At 36.7% G+C, this 19,307-nt stretch overlaps 2 protein-coding genes across 4 annotated transcripts; both read left to right on the top strand.

Annotated features, from left to right (window-relative positions):
- Nucleotides 1-1,575: 1,575 nt before the first annotated feature.
- LOC127795637 (uncharacterized) lies at nt 1,576-7,312 on the top strand. Of its 3 annotated transcripts, none has more exons than XR_008021840.1 (4): nt 1,576-1,771; nt 1,865-3,497; nt 4,413-7,102; nt 7,175-7,312. XR_008021840.1 is itself a non-coding variant. In XM_052327433.1 (2 exons), the coding sequence occupies exons 1-2, from the start codon at nt 1,724-1,726 to the stop codon at nt 2,477-2,479; spliced, it is 663 nt and encodes a 220-aa protein (XP_052183393.1). In that variant the 5' UTR covers nt 1,576-1,723; the 3' UTR covers nt 2,480-3,027. The 3 variants fall into 3 exon arrangements, 1 of the variants encoding a protein (XP_052183393.1); XR_008021841.1 differs by having other exon boundaries at nt 4,378-7,102; XM_052327433.1 differs by lacking the exons at nt 4,413-7,102; nt 7,175-7,312 and having other exon boundaries at nt 1,865-3,027.
- Nucleotides 7,313-10,274: 2,962 nt separating this feature from the next.
- On the top strand, nt 10,275-11,446 carry LOC127793892 (protein BREAKING OF ASYMMETRY IN THE STOMATAL LINEAGE-like). Its single transcript, XM_052324670.1, has 3 exons — nt 10,275-10,857; nt 11,083-11,243; nt 11,319-11,446. The coding sequence occupies exons 1-3, from the start codon at nt 10,789-10,791 to the stop codon at nt 11,425-11,427; spliced, it is 339 nt and encodes a 112-aa protein (XP_052180630.1). The 5' UTR covers nt 10,275-10,788; the 3' UTR covers nt 11,428-11,446.
- The last annotated feature ends 7,861 nt before the right edge of the window (nt 11,447-19,307 follow it).

The following is a 19,307-nucleotide window of genomic DNA, read 5'->3' as shown; positions in this document are numbered from 1 at the left end:
ATGTCCCTTAAAAATAATTTTGAAGCCTTAATCTTTGAAGGTAGAGTGGATCAACTTTATCTCTCTCCGTTGAAGAGAAAGTTGTTAAATAAATGGATTAATTTCCTAGAAAAGGTTAATTTAATCCTTTTATGTTTTTCTGATTTGATGTTTATTTAATCATAATCACAAGAAAATGAAAAATAATGAAAGTGAAAAAGACAAATTTTGATCCAATTTCAAAGGAAAAAACAAAGAAGAGTAGAGTAATTAGATTGTATAAAGAATTTTTATAGATTGTATATTAATGGTCTAAATATAATTTTTTATTGAACTTAATTAAAATGTGATCTCAATATAGAATTAAGGCATGACGATGCTAAGAAGTCGAGTCATAGTTCTTAATAATGGAAGCATAAAATTCTGTTGCGTGCAAGTGTAAATACTTTACGAGAGTCTTTATATATATATATATATATATCAAATTATCTAAATTATGTCACGTGTCAATTCTTATTTCTTCATGTGTTCCCTCTCAATTAATTGGTAAATTAGTTAATTAATTTCCCTTTCTTGAAGGCTTTTCCTTTTACTAATACGAATGAATGTTGAAATATTTTTCTTACCTGCCAGTGCACAAACGAGAACCTAAATTCACAGTAACAAATCTGCCCTTTGAATGATTTCCTCTTCTCCTTTATTTTATTTTACTTGTTAATATATTAATATATTTTGTTGGCCTAGTTTATAAGTTTACCTTTATATTTTTATATTTTTTTTTATGTAATCACTTAAAATTTTTATTATTTCAATTATACCCTTAAACTATATATTTTTAATTCAATTGCATGCCTTAATTAGAGCATACAACATGCATTAAAATTCTCAAATTATCCTCACATGATTACCATCTCTACAATAACAACTTCTTCCTTCAGTGAGAGTGAGAGGTGCAGGCCCGCGACTATGGCAAAAGGTGCAAAGGCCGTTGTTGATCATGAAAGGTAAAATGCGAAGAGATAAAAGCGTCAACGATAGTTAAAAGCACAAAGGTCGTCATTGGCGATAGTAAAAAACAAAGAGATGAAAGCATCAATAGCAAAAGATGAAGAGGTGAAGGTATAGGCGATGGCCCTTTGCCATTGCCAAGATTTTCACTTTATCACCTTTTGTCACTACCAACGCTTTCATCTCTTTACCTTGCCATTATCGATGCCTTCACCTTTTTGTTTTTCGCCATTATCGACGTCTTCAACTCTTCACCCATCGCTAATGCCTTCGCCTCTTTGTCATTCCCCACTATCGATACCTTTGTCTCTTCCTTCTGCCTTTCTCGATCGATGATGACTTCTACACTTTTCACTATAATCGTCGACCTACACCTGTTTCATTGTCGACCATTAAAGAAAAAAGTTATGGTAGAGATGGTGGTGGTGTGAGGGATAATTTGAGTATTTTGGCACTCATGTATTGCACATTTTAATTGAAGGACGTAATTAATTTAAAAATATATAATCGAATAATATAATTAAAATAATAAAAAAAATTAAATAAACCCGTGAAAAAGTTGTACCAGCAAAAATATGTACTCGGCAAGCAGCCTGTTTGGCGCGCTTCTCTTTCCTTCTCCATCTCCTTGTTCTTGTTCTTGACCATTAGTAGGTACTTCTTCTTTTTCAGCGGAGAAAACATTAAACCCCCCCGAAAAAAGTTTGATTGAAATCAACAAACCCATTTAAGCAAGATGAATCCTCGTTCTCTCCACTCCAATTTCTTCTCCTCTCTCAAACAGGTAAATCTCAACCCTTCTTCCCCTTCTGCATATATATATATTATATATATAATGTATATGTCTTCAAGTACTTCTCACAATGTATGTGAACAGGTCGAGAAAAGAATGAAATCAGAGAGCCCATCGAAACCCTTCAGTTTCTCTTCACCACCAGGGGAAACCAATAACTCTACACCAATGGAGTCTCGGATGAGTTCTCCTCTATATCTCAAGCTTGACCAACCCAGCAACAGCAATACCAAAACCTCGACCTCAGAAGATAGTGAACCCCCAAGAGAATTCCTCTCAAATTCCCTCGATTTCCCACCTATCCAGGAGGACCCATCTCCACCCAAGCCAAGCATTGTCATTGAAGACAACGGTGTTGATGAGATTGGGTTATTAATCCAACTCTTGGGTCTGTCGGATTGTGAAGAGAAAGAGCCAAATTTGGATGATCTGGTTTTGAAGAATGATGATGATGGTGGGTTCTATGCGAGGATTGTTAGGGTGAAGGGGCCCAAGTGTGTGAAGGAATCGGAGAGGTTGGATGGGTGGATTAAGCACTTCTTGGATGATGGTGAGAGGGAAAGGAGAGAGCCTCTGAAGTTGGCTCATTTGCTTTTGGGCAAAGCTGCTTTTCTATTTCGGGATAATGAGGGCTTTGGTGGATTAGATTTCCCTTCAACTATAGACGAGTTCTTGCAGAGTGATCCTCCTAGTGAGTGACAAATTGTTTTGTGCGTCCGAGGCACCACAGCAGCACAAATTTTGGTGCCTGAAACCAATCAATTCTGGGCGCGTGTTAGTGGTGAGGATAAATTGATAACTACGTTTGCGCCATTGTTTTTGTGGGTTAGGAGATCTTTTACAAATATATAATCATGTGACAGCAGCCGATTGGTTTGAGCACCGAAAATTTGTCCTGACGTGGTGCCCTGGAGACACAAAATAATTTCTCCTCAAGAGTAAGCCTTTCTTGGAGAACAGGTTTGTTTATGGATCTAGTAACAGTTATAGGCGATTGTAGTGCTGTTGGATGAGAAACCGAGTGAAATTCTTTGCCTATTCTGGAGCAGTGATGTCATTGTATTCACATTGTTATGGATCAAACTTTACTGTTCACTATTTGATTATCTCTAGCTACTGCAACTTTGCTGTTGGATTGCTAATTTTGCGATCAATTAATGATCCTCTTCCAGTCAAAGGAGAGAAAATGTTATTTTACATTTTTTTGCAGTTAGATTAATTATCACAAACAAGTAGATTCTCCAACAAAATGTAATCCATCCTCCAGGATTTTTTTTATTGTTATTATGCCATGATTTGACCTTATAAACTGTGCTGTAAAAAATAACTTCTCTAACAATCACACGAATGGGAATTTTGCACGCTGGGTACAATCTTTCAATTTTTTGAATATTAAAACTTTGATTGAAACCATGATGAATATTATAGGAAATGAACCATCTAGAATCTACCTTGAAGCATTGGTTCACAGGGGAAGCATCTTTCATAATGTTGTGCCGCATTTACTTCAGCTTCAAGAGAGAGGACAATACAGTGTCCATATTGGGCCGGTTCTCAGGGTCTGTGCAGGTGCAAGATAAGGCCAGTTTAAGAAGCTCTTCTGCTATTTCCTGCTCTTTGGAGGAGACATTTGAAGCTAGATTAGGGTCAACAACTTGAAGGAGGCCTTTGATTCCTTTATCCAGCACTCTCTCCACAAGTTGAGGCAAAGAGACAGGTATACCATCCTCTTCTATGAGCCCTGTTGGCCTTTGCTTTGTTAAGAATTCCATTACTACTATGCCGAAGCTGAACACGTCTACTTTAGTTGTAACCTTCCTCATATATGCAAACTCTGATCAGAACATTTACATATTTAGGGAAGTGAGAACCCATGTAGGCATCACATTAAGAAACTCCAGCAAGTGAAAGGTAAAAATACTGTACTATCAGCAAGTAAACGAAAATAAAAGTACTGCACAAGCCAAAACTTGCCATTTACACATTTATACTTGATATCCTTCTGAATTCATGGATTTATAGTTATGTTTTTCTTATTCCACTTGAGGATGCCCTGATCCTAGATGGCCAACAATTGGTTATATGTGTCATGATTTTACATTCCTTCACTTGAGTACATATCAGTTTGAAATACTAACTTTTCAGATTCTATTAACCATATGGAAGGTTTCAAACATGCCCACAGAACATGAGGACATGAGTTATCCTACTGCACAGGATAAGAAGAGATGATTTTATTTAGGTGTGAATGACAACTATAGGGATAGGTCAAGGTCATACTTTCAGTTCTATCATTGAACAAATAATCAAAAACAAAAGAATGCAGAACAAGTTACAGGAATGCCACTTAGCCAGATCTAATTCTTTACTTCATACTCGCATTGACTAATTCCTCAAAAATATGATTAAAAATCATCTGAAACTTGTATTTCTTTACAGATTGCATATACTGTAGCAGCTTAAGCATGCAGGGGACTGGAGATCCTTTTGGTCCCTCATTTTATGCATTCAACATAGACTATTATGAAAAGTTTATCATTTGGGATTAGCCAGGGTGGATTCATTTGTATTAGTAATATTGGTAAATATTCAAACAGCTGCACTTGATGTAATGATGGACTTCATAAAGCAGATAATGAAGTCTAATGTTACCTGGTGCAATATAGCCGATGGTGCCCTGAAATGCAGAAGATGATGAAAGCCTGCTCCCATCCTGAAGATGAACACCCAGCATTCTAGCAGTTCCAAAGTCACTCACATGGGCTTCCCAATTACCATCAAGAAGAATATTAGAAGGTTTCAGATCACAGTGAACAATGGGAAAATCATATCCGGAATGCAAGTAAGCCAAGCCACTTGCAATAGAGACTAAGATATCGATCCTCTCAGATAATGTCCATCTTGAGTGATTTGCAGGAGGACCATGGATGATGCTATCCAAGTTGCCATTTTCCATGTACTCAAGGATTAAAGCCTTTAGCTTCCTGCTTTCCCAAGCATAACCAAGTACCTTCACCAGGTTCCTGTGTCTCAGTTGGCTCAGGGTCTTAATTTCTTTATAGAAGGATTTGTCAGACTCTGCAGGAAACTGGTGCAGGTTAAATTTCTTTACTGCTATTTTATTCCTATCTTCCAGTATACCCTTGTAGACAGTGCTCAAATTGCTTGTTCCTATAATGTTATCTTCACTGAAGAAGTCTGTTGCTTCTTCTAAATCCTTTTGATCAAACCTCTTAAGGGTCAATGCTGAAGCATACTCAGGATCTGATTTCTTGGCCCTTTCTTGATTTTGCTTTCTGGTGTAGCAAATATAGATTGATATTGCCAGTAGGAGAATTAGGAATATGGAAACAGATCCCAGTACTGCTAGAATCAGAATGTTTGTCTTGGATAAGCGGTGTGAATTCTTCTTATAGCTCTTTCCACTGCATGGGCTAAGAGTTCTGGCTCCACAGAGACCAAGATTTCCTACCAAACTAGATGCACTTATGTTCTTAAAGATACCACTCTCTGGAACTCGTCCTTCAAGTTGATTGAATGAAAGGTTGAGATGCTTCAAGGAGGAAGTATTCACAAGGCTGTCAGGGATCATTCCCTTGAGCCTATTTTGAGAAAGGTCAAGAGAACTGAGGTGCTCCAGATGTGCCAGATTTTCAGGGACTGCACCAACCAACTGATTCCTTGAAAGGTTTAAGCTTGTAAGCATATGAATCTGATTAAAAACTTCACCACGCAAAGGCCCAGAAAGTTTGTTCCCTGACAAATCAAGAGAGAACAAGTTTCTACAGCCTTTAAGGTTATCAGGAATGTTACCTGACAGATTATTATTTGAGATGTCAATAACTTGTACCATTTCTAACATGCCAAGCTCATTTGGTATTCTTCCTATCAAGGAATTGTATGATAAATTCAGATACATCTGAATATTTTTCATACCTGCAATTACTGACCCGGGGATAGGTCCCTTGAGATGGTTGTGCGAGAGGTCCAAGCTCATAAGGTTACTAAGACTTTTCATACTTTCTGGTATTGACCCACTAAGCATGTTCCTGCTGAGGTCTAAATCCGAAAGCAACTGAAGATTTGCTACAGTATACGGAATAGGACCAGTGAACCGATTATTCTGCATACGGAGATCAACAAGCTGTTTGAGCTCAAAAATTTTCTCAGGGACTGCCCCTTCAAGTCCATTGTCATTCAGGGAAAAGCCTTGGAGGAGTGAGAGTTTTGACACTTGGGGAGGAACTAGGCCTGAAAATCTGTTCTTCCCAAGTGTTAACATCATCAATCGGCTCAGGTTGCCAATCTCTTGTGGGATTGATCCTGAAAATGAATTTGAATGGAGCTGCAAAATTCGGAGCTTAAAGAGGTTGCCAACACCTGGTTTCAGTGATCCACTGAAGTTATTTCTAGCCAAATTGAGTATATCAAGATCTGAGCAATTGAAGAGGTCATCTGGAATCTCTCCGGACATGTTATTTGGACCAACAGATAGGAAAGTGAGATTTCGCAACTGCCCCAAGCCTTGAGGAATCTTCCCTTCTAGTCTGTTGTAAGCTAAACCAATACAAAGAAGGCGTGTACAATTGACGATACTGGATGGAATAGATCCTCCAAGAAAGTTATTGTTCAGGGTAAGGTTCTTCAAGTTGTACAACAAACCAATGTTTGGTGGAAGTGACCCTGTGAGAGAATTGAAACTCATTGACAAGTATGTCAAATTGGCCAAGCTAGTTATTGATAAAGGAATCTCCCCAGTGAACCTGTTTGAATGTAGGGTCAATACCTGCAATGATCTCAACGACGCAATTTCAGAAGGTATTGTACCGACTAACTCATTCCTAGAGAGTCCTAAATGGGTTATTGACTTGGCTCGGAATAAGGAGAGTGGGATTGTTGAATTCAGCATATTTTCATACAAATTCAAGGTTTCTAATCTAGCCAAATTCCCAAGCTCAGGAGGAAGGCCTCCAATGAGTTGATTGCTATATATGCTTACACGGACAAGCTTCCCGCAATGACCAAGTTCAGATGGGACTTCCCCTTTGAGTGAATTCTCAAACAACTGAAGAACTTCTAAGTTTGATAAATTCCCGATCTCTCGGGGTATTACACCGGATAGTTGGTTCTGACTCAGGTCTAAAGCTTGCAGAGCTTCCAGCCTACCAATGGAAGCAGGAATAGGACCTACCAAGTCATTATGATAAGCTACAAACAGCTGAAGATTAACTAAATTACCAATGCTGGATGGGATTTTGCCGGTTAGATTATTGGAGACGAGGCCGAGTTGTACCAAAGCCGTGCAGTTGCCTATGCTCTCAGGTATGCTTCCATTCAAGCAGTTGTTTCCAAAGTCTATAGACTGCAGATTTCTAAGGCTTCCGAGTTCAGCAGGTATTGGACCCGAAAGAGAATTGTGGTAAAGAACTAGTCCCAGAAGCTGTGAGCAAAGTCCCAGCTGGGGTGGAATGTGCCCAGTGAATGAATTAAGAGTTAAATCAAGAACCTGGAGGCTGGAAATGTTCCCTAGGAACGGCGAGATCTCCCCTTGGAGCTGTTTCTCGGATAGGGAAATGGAAACAACATGGCTCGAGTGAGGATCGCAAGCGATTCCAGTCCAGTTGCAGTGATGGTTTGTATTGGTCCAGTCCGCCAGAGCTTGCAAAGGGTCACTGGTGATTGAGTCCTTGAATGCCTTCAAGGCCTCAACTTCAAGTTCTAAGCTTGTCTGGTCTGCAGATAGAATTCCCATTAGTGGAGCAATGAATACTGCGATGAGAGCAAAACCAGAGATTGGAGAAACCACCATTGCTTCTGCTCTACTACTGAAATGATCAAAATGGCGAAGAATTTATAATGTGGTGTATCCACAATCCAGTCGATGATTCCTTTGAAGCTTTGGGCGCATTTTGTCAATAATCAGATAGCCGTGATTCCTTGAACATGGACAAATATTATTAATGCATCAGGCAGCCAACTTGTGGAGAGAGCACGTGCCCACGCCCACGGGTTACGTAAGAGGATAGTTTGCACTTGCGTTGCGTCCCAATCCCATGATTCGTTCAATATTAAATTCGAGTCGGGTGAGCACACTTACTGTTTCCTTCTCACTTTCTGAAACCAATTGCCATTACTATTATTAGGTACTAACGACTTAAAATGCGTTGATTTTTGTGATACCACGTAATCACAAATTTAAGTTTTAGTAAAGAGGTGTGTGAGTGAGTGTGGGAGCCAAGCAAATTGCAGACAAGGGCCAAAATGATTGGCTGGCTGGTGGGTAAGAAAATTGGCGGAAGTGCTGGTGGCACTGACACTACACCGTGGAAGTCGGCCAGTCCAAAGAAGGGCCATGCCGATAAGCTAACGCCTTTCTTTGACTTGTAAGGCTTGGCGCCAAAAAGGGCCTGTGAATGGATAGGCATCAGCTGCAATATATATATATTATTCATATAAAGATCCTATATGTATATATATATATATATATATTTTACACATCTATGTAAATTATTTTTGTAACCAAATTTAAAAAGAGTAAATAAAATATGATACGTCAAAGCAAGTGAAAGCCTTGATGTGAAATATTGTATTTTGTAAAACAATTTACACGTAAATGTAGGCCCATCTGAATAAGAAATTATTTTATTACTTAAAACTCTATATTACCCTAATTTTATTCTCTCTCTCTCTCTCTCGCCATCTTTGCAATTTTCCTTCCACTATATACCATCATCACAATCTTCAAATCGATAGTTAGAGTTTTCTTCTTTTTCTAAAGATTTGTTGTTTGATCTCAAATCAAGAAAGTCATGGATCGCTTTGTTGTCTTTGTCAACAATAAAATCGTTAGTTTCTTTGTCTTCGTGTGTGTGTGTAAAATTTGAAGAGAGAGGTAGATGATGACAAAGAGGAAAACAGTGTCAATGGAGAGGGAGACGAAGAAGGTGCCTTCTCTGCTGTCATCCTTGACAATAAGCGAACCTTCTCTGTCGGCAGAGAGTGTCCCAACGATGGCTAGTTGAAGCCAAAACCAGCATTAGAACTTAAAAGATTCGGTAAAAATAAATGAGAATAATCCTAACTTTTATACAAGAGATAGAATCTTATTTACATGTAAATTTATTAACAAGATCACACTTATAATAAATAAAAATCCTTACAAAGTGAGACATGCAAACGAGTTAAAATATAAAAACAGATTTATAGTCCTTTAAATCAGGACAAAATAGAAGGATTTTGTAGCCATAGAAAATTTTCCAAATAAGGATGAGACCAAAAAGATCATGTGAGGCTCAAAGCTCAGAGTTAGATTTTGGTAACTATTTTAGTGATACACATTAATGCCTTAGAAAAATATAGATCTGTATATGTTCCAAATAAAAAATAAAAAAATAAAACTTTGTTTAACTATAAGGAAAAATAGATAAAGGGTAACATTTATTTAGAAAATTTTGAGAGTAGTCAAAGGAATGAGCATTTAAATAAGCAGAAGATGATTGATTTTTGAAGATAATTTTATGAAGTTGATAGCACTTGGTCAACTAAAGTAGAACTCGGTTGACCAAACAACCTTTGTAGAGATAATGAAAACAATTATGGATGAATAATTAAGGTGTATTCTTTGGCCAACTAGACTAGTTATACTAAAAGGTTACACTCTATACTGAAGACATTTGATCAACCGATACTTGTATTTAGTTTACTGAAAGGTTATAATTGTTAAATATTCTAGAATGGAAGTGGGAACACATAACAACGAAATTGGATTACTAAGAATTTCTAGTGGGAGCAATGCAATCTTGGTAATTAATAGTCAGCAAACTGACAAAATTGTCTAATTCTTACCCGTGAAGATTGGAGGTGCCTTGAGGAAGAGATGAAAATTAGGAGAGGTAGTGGGAGGGAACTTATGCGAGAGCAGGAGTTTGAGATCTCAGACGGTTTTAAACTTATTGCTAGTTTAATTCTAATGCTTTTGTGAAAATTTTGATAAATTTGATTTTTTTTTTTGTCAATAAAGGGCCAGTTACAATGTATGAATATTATCTCCACATTTTTCTCTCCCCAACACAACCATGAAGAGCAATTACAATGGTTATTAGTGATAAAACCATTGTAACTTCTGCATTAAATCTCTTTTTTCAAATTCAAAATTCTGCTATTCCCTCACTCAACATTAAATCTCCTTTTCAAATTCAGAAATATAGATGACTCTCTTTGTCCCAGAAGAGAGAAAAAAACAATGTGCACTCCATGGACCAGAAGAGACTTGACCAAATATTTCCTCTCTTGCAGGTTTCCTCTAGGTAACGATTCTCCTCTTATATCTGGTTTAATTTTTCTTTGCTTATGATTGATTGTTTAGTTTATCGGGTTCCTTTAGCTTAAACTTCAGGCTTGGACAATCGAAGTTAAAACAGTATCAAAAGACTAAAACAACTTTTTATGGGTATTGATCCAAATCATTGGTTTCAGTTAACAATTTGTTTTATGGGTACTAATCCAAATCATTCCTGCATAATTGAGCTAATAAGTATGTATGCAGTGGTAGGTGAAGAAGAAGCAGAAACAGTTTGCCCTTCGTCATCAGCTCAAGCTCCCAGGGAAGCCAATGGGATGAACACGGTCACCTTACATGGCAGCCACAACCAACAAGAGAAAGAACCAGTCTTTAGTTTAAGGCACAAGTTAACTCTCAGTAGCAGAGTAGAAGAGCAGGAGATTGACGAGGATTGCATTGTATTCTGCTTTAGAGAGGATGGAGCAGTCCATGTGGTGAAGGATGGGAAGCCGGAAGCATCATCTAACCATGCTGATGGCGCAAGCAAGAGTTCAACACGGCACATAAATCGAGAGGTTAGATGCAAACCATTTTGTTTGATCGTATTTTAGATATCGAGTAAGCCGGTTCCAATGCTAGTAATGCTTCTGTTTTTGCTTTGGTTTTGTGGGAACAGCTTGTATATGGTAAGTGTGCAGAGAAAGTGGACAACAGTTGCCATGGCTGTATGCTGGATGAAGATGGAGGAGATGTCAGTGCATCGAATGAGGGAGATAATGTGATCTCTAACAGAAAGGTGTGAGATAGCTCCTCAATCTCGTGTTTTGCGTTTCATTCAGAATTAAAAACAATAAAAACATTAAGGTTATCACTATTTCATAAAATTTTTAGAACCAAGAAAAACCTCTTGGATCCTAAAACTAGGGGCATTTTGAGGCCAAGAAATAGTTCATCAAACACAAGCAATTTTGATTTCCATGGAAATGACTTGAAGGCAAAAAAAGTGAGAAAAATTTCGTAGGGGAAAGAAAAATGGAGAATCAATTTGGAAACAGCATCTCCTGCAGTGGAGCACGGAGGGGAGGACCACATTGAGGAGGCTGAAGACTGTGTAATGGTGTCTGCTGAATCAAGTGATTCCAATCAATCAGATAGCAGCTCTGGTTCTTTTGCCTTCCCAGTGTAAGCCCTATATATAAATTTGCTTAGTTTGGTGGTCTTGTTTGTAAATAGCATATTGATAAATGAAATATGCAGGTTGAGATGGGAAGGCATTGGCAGCCCTGTGCAAATGCCAAAACCAGACGCCCTCCAATTAAGGAAGCCCAAGGCCAGGGCTGTGAGGCTTCACTGTTGTAGATTCTGAAAGTTGCTCTCTCTCTCTCCCCCCGTTCAATGATGTAATCTTACATTATTTTGCTAAAAAAACCCTTTTTATAAAGCTTAAAAAAAAGACAGCGTAATACAATGAAATACGACTCTTTATTTTATATTGTCATTTCTATATATAATCGTACCTTTATGAAATAAAAAAACATTTTTCACCTAATAAGTCCAACAAAACCATAATAATTACTAAAAAAAATGGATTTCATTCTACCTACATATACAGTGGCATAGATAAGTCACAATAGCTAGTCCAGTCCCAAGAATTGGATTACTCAAAACAATTAGTCCAATAAAAGAAAAACATTATTTCCTTTTTTCTAATAAAATAAAAACAATGATTACAAAGTACAACCTCACAAACTTGATCCATCACATCTGAAGAAGCAGCATTCCCCAAATGCTCAAATAGTGGCAAAACATCATCATTTGGTTCATCAAGCTCGGGAGCTTTATCAAGCAGCACGCAAAGGCCCCTTCTTCTAAGCCTTCTATCTCAAGCTCAGGTTTACTAGGCAACAATAAGAGGAGAGAAAAATAAAAAAAAAAGAAACAATTATTTGAGTCGTTTTAACAAATTGAAAAAGACCCTGTATTCATTTAGGAATTCAAAGGTTTTTTTTTTTTTTAGCAATAGAACTCATTTCTACAGATGAACTAAATATTGAAAAGAACAAATTGCAGCTGCAGCTGCAACATGTGGCTTTCAATGAAAACCAGAAATATATTATTGGCCAAAACGCCTCAATAATACAACTACAAGTGGACAAGTTTCGATGGAGAAAATGAAGTGGCCAACTTGAGAGAAGCTCCAAACATACGTTCAGGACTATTCAATCTTGAGTGAATAGTGATATATTTACCAACAATAAGCAACAGATACTGTCATAGCGGGAGCCTGCTATAATAACCCAAACAGCATATCCTTTTATCACTGGGAATCCCTACTACTAGGGACTACTTATCTTGCTTGGGTTTACACACTGGTCCTGAAAACAAACGATTGAAGACTTAATCTTGCACTTGCAGCAGCAGCAATGGAATCTTCATCTTTCTGTTCAAAATCTTCTCTATCTTCTGCATCTCTGTCTGTTCAAAATCATCCTGTTCAAGTCAATTCAAAATTTCAAGCTACAAATTGCATAACGACCAAGATAAAGAAGATAACTGAATGGCTGACATCAGCTACTATTAAGACCTTCAGAAAACGTAAAAGCTTCTGACGTCTATTCAATGTTTGTTTAAATACTTGATAGAAGTTAACCGCAAATCCAGAACAACATGTTGACAAATTCACTTAAAAACTAATAAACCTCAGTTCCAAGAAAATTTGACTGTGAACAATAGAGTAACAAAATGGGTAAATGGTAACTCAGATTGCTGGATTTATGAATGTGTACATTGAAGTTGACCATTACCAAAAAGAGGTATGCAACAAAAATACTAGAATTAACTATATGAATAATAACCCCCCCCCCCCCCCCCAACCCAAAACATAGAGAGAGAACACCTCATGGGGCTCCAATGGCAAGAGCAGGTGGTGGACATGACAGTTGGGTTAGTACCTTACCATAGCATGTTCACAGGGGTTTGCAGAAGTGGCAGTACAAAACACAAAAGAAGGATTGCTGCCATACACTGCAACCAGAAAGCAGGCCAAGATGATGTGTTTGCAGGAAAGAGAAAAGGAAGAATTAAGCAGAAGTTTTATCTTTTATGAACCGTTGAGGGAAAAGGTACCAAGAGAACAAAGCCGGCAGAGTCTCCTTAATATAAGAGCAGTATGACATCCAAATGCTCCTTTATAGGTATGGGTTTCATCAATGTGACAAACCTATACCATGTTATCATTAGAAGCAAATTGATGATTTTCTCCATATAGGAAACGCATTTTGAGAATTCAAGGTAACAGGCCAACAGGAATTATCTCCACCGCTCCACAAACAAGGCTAAAGATCACTGCAACACAGACATTACCTAGCTAAGATTTGATAAGATCCGCCTGAATTGTCCATGGAAGGGCAAGATAAGACTTATGTAACCTATTTGGATTTGTGTTCAACTGCACGAGTAGACAAATTTCAGCATAAAAACAGGAGTTGAAGGAAAACCATGTTGTCTAAGACCCATAACATGCTAAAATACCAGTCTAGCATTATTCCTCCCAAATCTAAGTAAGATGCAATACAGCGGGTATGCCCAGTGTACTTGTACAGTTCTTTTGGTCTTTATATATTTACCTTTTGATCAAAAAAAAAAAAAAAGATGCAATACAGAAAATTAAACATTGAATTAATAAATCATGTTATTATATTCCCCGTTCCAATGTTCAAACCATTTCAAGAAACTAAATAATACAATGAGAAAATATTATGAATACGAAATTAGAAAAAAAAAAAAAAAAGAAGACAATATTCTAGTTGTCCATTTCCTCTTCCCCTCTTAAAGCACCCAAATCAGCTATGATAATGAATCATTTAGTGACATCTCTAAAATGATTTTTCAAACATATGAATAAGTAGATATTATTCATAAACTTTTACACCAATTATGCCAAACAAAATAGTAATAATCATTTATTGTTATCAATTAAATTCACATTGTTTGGGTCATATGCTCTTAAAAGGTAATGTATGATCTTATATGTATGTGTGCCATTAAGATTGCATTTTAACTCTATAAGCATATAAATCATACTACAATATGCATAAATTTCATGGAAACGTGAAATTTATGTAAATTTAATGGTCATAAATATAATAACATGTAAATTATAGGATACTAATGCAATTTGAGCAAAAACGGACGGCATATGCATGATACACAGACCAGAGCAGGTCTAAATGCAATACTTAGAACAATAGGGTAGAAGTATTACCTTTCAAAAGTTCCAAATTTCTCACGCGCCTGCCCACCTGTTTCCTCATTTTCACCGCCTAGGATGTTCTAGCCACTTGCCATCGCCACCTCTCACCCCTGGGCCGCTCGCCGTCGATGCCAGCCACACTACCGACAACTACCAGAGAACACGAAAACAACTGCTGTCATTTCGTCTTCTTTGGCGACCCAATTTGAACTGAATCTCCGGCCACTCTAAAATGCTCCGTCAAGTCCCATCGACATCACCTCCAGTCAATCTTCCCCCTACCGCATCACCACTTTGACACTTCTGTTAGACTTTTTCTTTCCCGCAAGTGTACGGAATCGTAACAAGTAATATAATGATGAATCAAGTATCGTTCCCACGAGGATTGGTTTTTGGTCCCTACTTTAACTACTATTAACTTTAATAAGTCACACACAACTCAAAGAATACTCAATGGAAGTTTTATATAAATTAAAACTAACTCACCAAAGAAAAACACAAAATAATTCTTTAGGTTTTAAATATGAAAATCTAATGCGCTAGGGTTCATGAATCTACCGTAGTTCTATATTTGGTTTAATCTCTCAGTGGTTGAGTTTTATAATTCTTGCTTTGATCTGAAAATCGATGATCCTAAGTTAATCAAAAGCCTCTCTCGATGGTCAATCGAATCTATGCTCGCATATGAGATTAATTATCTCTAATTAATCTGCAAATATAAAAACATGCATTTATCCACAATGATCATCAAAATAAGATTTCACAAGGCATAACGGTATCTCTACCTATTATCGAACTTTATGTCATTTATTATCAAGTGCTAATCTATATTGAATCTCTCGAAAGCAATATAAATCACAAACACGTTCTAATGGCGGCCAAGCATCAAAACGGAATTAGTGCATAACAAACGATCAACTCAAAAGACAAGAATAAAATAAAATCCAAATACTTTTAATTAAACCATCATTGAACTAGGTTTCATCAATCACCCTAGCCACAAAGTACTTAGCCTAACATAGTTTCAACCAACGAGAAAGTAATAAAAACGGAGTTCATGATGTTGCAAAGAATAAAGAACAGAAAAATAAAACCAAAACCGAAGTTCTTCAAGAAAGTCTTCTCTTTTTGCCTCAACTTGCCGTCTTCTCCTCCTTCCAAAACTAACTACTTAATCTCCAAAAAATAAGCCTTTATATAGCCCTCTTTAGGTTATCAAAGTTCTTCACCTTGAAGAAGTCTATTTTTCTTTTATTTGGATTAAAACGGGCTTAAAACGACCTTGTCACGAAGCTTTGAACCCTACCGCGGTCCTACCGCGGCATGCTTGTTACTGCAGACTCGTGAGCTCCAGAAAATAATTCCTAAAGCGGTCCTACAGCGGTATGCATACCGCTGTAAGACCGTGAGCTCCAGAGACTAAGTCTTATAGCGGTGCTACAGCGGTATGCATATTGCTATAAGCCCGCTAGCCTTCTTCTTTGGCCTCTTGCTTTATCATCTTCAACTTCTTGTTTTCGATACTCTTTTGCTTCTTTTTAATTCGAAACCCGACCATGCCTCCAAACTTCATTTCACTCCCATCATGCACCAAAAATCACTCTTTTTGCTCCATGTCCGCTTTAACACATGCTCTACATCTACATAACCATATATAGAATCAAATCAAGTAGAAATCATGCTCATTGAATGTATAAATGCTAAGTTTATAGACCAAAATAAGTGTATAAAAGACACCTATCAACTTCCATCATCGCCATAAGTCACCTTGGCTAAGTAGCCATCGACGATCTAAATGTTGACTATAATCATCCCTTTCATTTCAACCAATTTTCTAGATTTATATACATGAACATACATCAACCCAATTTCTTCCAAATTTTTGTCATTTTTGGCCTGGGCCCGAGCCAGGAATTTTAAATAAGGTGGCAAAAATAAAATGATATTAAAAAAAGTTAAAAGAAATTAAATTATTTTATTTTATTTTTAATTATTAAATTATTTTCTAAATTTTATTATAATTTTTCAAAAATCATTATAAAATTTATTTTTTAATTATAAAATTAATAAATTTTACTACCGTTGTTAACTGTTGTAAATGTTAATTTTATTTTATTTTTCATCCATTTAAATTATTTTATATATTTAGAATTTAAATAAATATATTTGATTGATGAAAATAACATCTTGAAAAATGCCTTCATTTCTCTAAACCCATTCCTAATAATTATATTTATTGATGATATATTAGTGTACTCTTCAAATAGGGAGACGCATGAGAAACATCGAAGATAATGTTGATAATTCTTAGGGAATATCACAATAGGTGTTATATAATGAATATAGATCATAGACATTAAAATATCCAAAACATAGCATTTATTCCATATATTCAATACATTTACAAGAGATCAAACCATGAATAATACAAGAAAAAAAAGAAAGAAGTCAAACCATAGAAATTGATACCTTGAAATGTTGTCGATGCACAGTGTCGACGATGATTGCCGAACATGACGGATTCAAACTCATCGATGTCGTGTCGAAGTGGCCATTGGCTACTGCTAGTGTCGACGGGATAAGGTAGAGAAGTAGCTTCTGGAAAACTAGGAAGCGAGGCAGTCTCGAGGATGATGAGATATTCAAAGCTCCCGATTGGGTTTGGATCATCCACGAGTAATGATCCATGCGAGATGAGTCCAAAAATATCGGCAAATCTCATATTAGGTTATGGAATAGGATTTGGATTGGGTTGTGGGTGAAACCAATTTGGAATAGGTTGAGAATATGCAGAATGGTTTCCAAATAGTAAATTTTGCAAAAAAGCTCGATAAGCTTGTAGATCACTAACCTGTTGTTGAAAGGGAAGAATATAGGACACATAACTATAAACAGAATCTTGAAGTCGAGCTAGAGCTTCAATAGTGAGTGTAATGGCTACCCCGAACCGATCACTTATCGAAAACTGGGCCAGAAGGATTGAGGCATTTCTGGCACTAAAAACTCTATGAATGGCAGCAAAATGAGTAGCTCATTCTTCATGACTGAAGTAAAGGGCAAAGAAGCACAATGGGGTACATTGTGCATTCAAGACTATGGAGGCACCGCATCGAGATCAGGTTCTTGGCATGATGCATCGAGATCGGGTTCTTAGCATGATGTATCGAGATCGGGTTCTTGGCATGATGGATCTAGGTCGAATGTGGTTTTTAATTTTCAGCTAGATTTAAACACAAAAACACACACACACACACACACACACACACACACTGTCGATTGCCGCTGGCCACCACAACCAGTATTTTCTAGCAATCTAAGTCCACTACTCGACTCCCTTATCCCATTCGTCTAACATATCCAAAAATCAATAAGATCCAACAGCTAAAATTCCGTAGATCTAAGCTTAAAATTTTGGCCAAACTAAATAACGCATATATACATAAACACCTTACGAATCTATACTAAAAGTAAAGCTAATAAAACTAAAAAGCTTATCTTGTTGTAGATCATGATTGATTTCATGATGATATTGTGGTCGGATTCATGATCCAACGATCAGATTTTGCAAAATAGGTGATTTACAGAGCTTTTATAGAAGAGATCGAGAAGAGTAACCGAGTGAGTGAGGTGGAAGTGATGCCGGGGACCGGCGACAATGGGGGCGTTCGACGGACCGACTGTCTGAGTAGAGAGAGAGAGAGAGAAAATGAGGTTAGGTTGGGTAAGAGGTGGGGTGATATTAATATTTAGAAAAAAAATTTAAAAAATTAAATTATATATATAATAACATTAAAAAAAAAAAAAAAAAAGTAGGTTGGGCAAGTGAGGGGGTGGAGGTGGAGTGCTACTGGAGACAAAAATTAAAAAAAATTAAATTATATATATTTAATAACATTTTTTAAAAAAAGCAGGGTGGGCAATTGCCCACCCTTGGCTGGGCGTAGCTCCGCCCCTGTAATTTTGGCTTGATTTGCTTTGAATTTCTCATAGATTTTCTCAGTTTTTCATCATTGCTGCAGATATGACCGATTCTGATTAAATCGTAGTGACTGAAGCTCAAATTCGACTGAGTTTATGTATTACCCACCTAACACTTAGCTAATGGCTTCAATTTCTTTTAGGTATTTTGTCAAACTTTCAGCTTCCAATATCTTGCTCATCCATGGCTGGAAACATGTGTTGGAAGCACTGATATGTTCTGCTTCATGCTGACTTCAAGAGTTGTAAAATGGTTCAACTCAATTCAAGGTCGTTTGCTCAAAATTTTGGCTCAAAATGGCATATCCAAATGTCTTTGGCAGTTTTTTTTTTTTTTTTTTGCAATCTTCCAAGTTCGATTGTTTTCAATCCAGCAGTTGATAGTGAGATGTGGAAGCAACATCATGTTCTTGGTTATGCTTATGTTAACCCTCCATCTTTCGTTTTATCTTAATCCGAGTTCAATCATAGTTCATTCAGGTTCAAATTAGTGTATTTAATCAATTCATTATGTTTTTTCAATTAATTTTGGGTTCAAATAACTTTTAATCTGCTCCACAATTTTGTGTAAACTAGGTTCTACAAGTTCAACTCAGTCTCATCTTAGAAACCCAATATTGGATTTGTTCCAATTTGATCAAATTCTAAACTCAAATTTAGCCCCATAACTTTGTAAATTTAGTTTATTTTATAATTTTTAACAAATTACACTTGGGTGCAAATTCTTTGTGAGTTTAGGTTTTAGTTCTCCTGGATTTCTTCCAAATCTCAGTAATTCACAAAATTATTGTTAAGTTCCCTCTGTCTAGTTCTAAAATAATTTTTAATATCCAAAAATTGCTTAAATTTTCATATATTACATCTAATACCCCTTAAATATCCTCAAAATTTACTAAGGCTTAACTCTTCCAAATTTCTATAAAAATCTAAGATATTACATCCAATCCCTTTAAACAATTTTATCCTCAAAAATTTTTCAAGCTTTTAACCAAAATCTTAACATTATCCACTATAAG

This window comes from Diospyros lotus, chromosome 2, assembly GCF_014633365.1.
Source record: "Diospyros lotus cultivar Yz01 chromosome 2, ASM1463336v1, whole genome shotgun sequence".
In the NCBI taxonomy this organism is placed as follows: domain Eukaryota; kingdom Viridiplantae; phylum Streptophyta; class Magnoliopsida; order Ericales; family Ebenaceae; genus Diospyros; species Diospyros lotus.
This window is presented reverse-complemented; position numbering and strand designations above follow the sequence as displayed.

Coding starts and splice junctions, on each gene's coding strand:
- LOC127795637 (XM_052327433.1), top strand. CDS start 1,724: ATGAATCCTCGTTCTCTCCACTCCAATTTCTTCTCCTCTCTCAAACAG. Junction 1,772..1,864: donor TCTTCTCCTCTCTCAAACAG/GTAAATCTCAAC, acceptor GTATGTGAACAG/GTCGAGAAAAGAATGAAATC.
- LOC127793892 (XM_052324670.1), top strand. CDS start 10,789: ATGCTGGATGAAGATGGAGGAGATGTCAGTGCATCGAATGAGGGAGAT. Junction 10,858..11,082: donor ATGTGATCTCTAACAGAAAG/GTGTGAGATAGC, acceptor AAAATTTCGTAG/GGGAAAGAAAAATGGAGAAT. Junction 11,244..11,318: donor GGTTCTTTTGCCTTCCCAGT/GTAAGCCCTATA, acceptor TGAAATATGCAG/GTTGAGATGGGAAGGCATTG.